The sequence below is a fragment of the Egretta garzetta genome, unplaced genomic scaffold, assembly GCF_000687185.1.
Source record: "Egretta garzetta isolate BGI_Z169 unplaced genomic scaffold, ASM68718v1 scaffold207, whole genome shotgun sequence".
NCBI classification, from domain to species: domain Eukaryota; kingdom Metazoa; phylum Chordata; class Aves; order Pelecaniformes; family Ardeidae; genus Egretta; species Egretta garzetta.
This window is the reverse complement of record NW_009260185.1, coordinates 1159482-1160597: the sequence shown is the minus strand read 5'-3', so window position 1 is coordinate 1160597 and position 1116 is coordinate 1159482. Positions and strand designations below refer to the sequence as shown.

At 48.1% G+C, this 1116-nt stretch overlaps 1 protein-coding gene across 1 annotated transcript in view; it reads left to right on the top strand.

Annotated features, from left to right (window-relative positions):
* The window catches only part of ETS1 (ETS proto-oncogene 1, transcription factor), a 21059-nt gene extending 20134 nt beyond the window's left edge, over positions 1-925 (top strand). Inside the window, 1 exon segment of the mRNA XM_035897461.1 lies at positions 460-925. Coding sequence (XP_035753354.1) covers positions 460-675 — 216 coding nt within the window. The 3' untranslated portion in view covers positions 676-925.
* Positions 926-1116: the final 191 nt, after the last annotated feature.

Below are 1116 nucleotides of genomic sequence, written 5' to 3'. Positions count from 1 at the left end.
GAAAAACAATGAATTAGAGCCCAGCTGAAACCTTGTTAAAAATTGGGCTGCAGTAATACCTAGGAAGCAGTGATTTGTGTCCAAAGGTGGTGTGGAGTAGCTGAAACACCGTGGAGAGAGGTGTATTGCCAAAGCTCTTCAAATAGGATGTGTACCGGTGAGGGGGGGGGGCTTCCCACTGGTTTTGGGGAACAGGTGGGACATTTGCTCCTTTCCCTGACTTACAGATCCTGATAAGAGTCCTCTGCAATGCTCTGCCATTGCATGGAGGTTGGTTTTCCCAGACTTTAACGCTTGTGACCCATCCGTGTCCATCTTAAAGATGAGGAAAGTCCTCTCCCTTCCCTCGTGTCCAGCACTGCTGCTTGCCGATGGCTGCCCAACCAAGCCAGAAGGACTTTTCCTTCCCTTCCCTGCGGCGTGCATTCCCCTCTTTGACTCTTCCCACCCCTCTCCCAGGTGGCCAGGCGATGGGGCAAGAGGAAAAACAAACCCAAGATGAACTACGAGAAGCTGAGCCGCGGGTTGCGCTACTACTACGACAAGAACATCATCCACAAGACGGCCGGGAAACGCTACGTCTACCGTTTCGTCTGCGACCTGCAGAGCCTGCTGGGCTACACGCCCGAGGAGCTCCATGCCATGCTGGACGTCAAGCCGGATGCCGACGAGTGAAGATGGCTGGCCAGGGCGGAGGATCACCCCGTGTCATTTTGGAGAGTCGATGGGACTTTTTCTGTTGGTTCTTTTTTATTTTTGCTGTTATTTTTGTCGTGTTTTTTTTTTTTTTTTTAAAAAGAGTAACTCAGATTTGATACTTTGAGGATGTTGGGAGAGAGGGTGGCGGAAGAGGCGAACTTTTGGCTGAAACCTAAGAAGTTTGGTTCAGAGAAGGATGAGCTTTTTTTTTTTCCTGAAAGCTCCAAGACAGGCTTTTTTGGGGTGAAATTCTGAGTTTTAAGAAAGCCAGAAAAATGTAGCTCACTTAAAAAAAACAAGCAAACCCCTCCCCATCCCTTGCTGTTTAGAAAAAAACATTTTAAAATGGATCCCTTTGGGTTTTGTGTTATTCGCACACAAACTGACAGCATTCCCGAGGATTTTAAACTCTTTGGG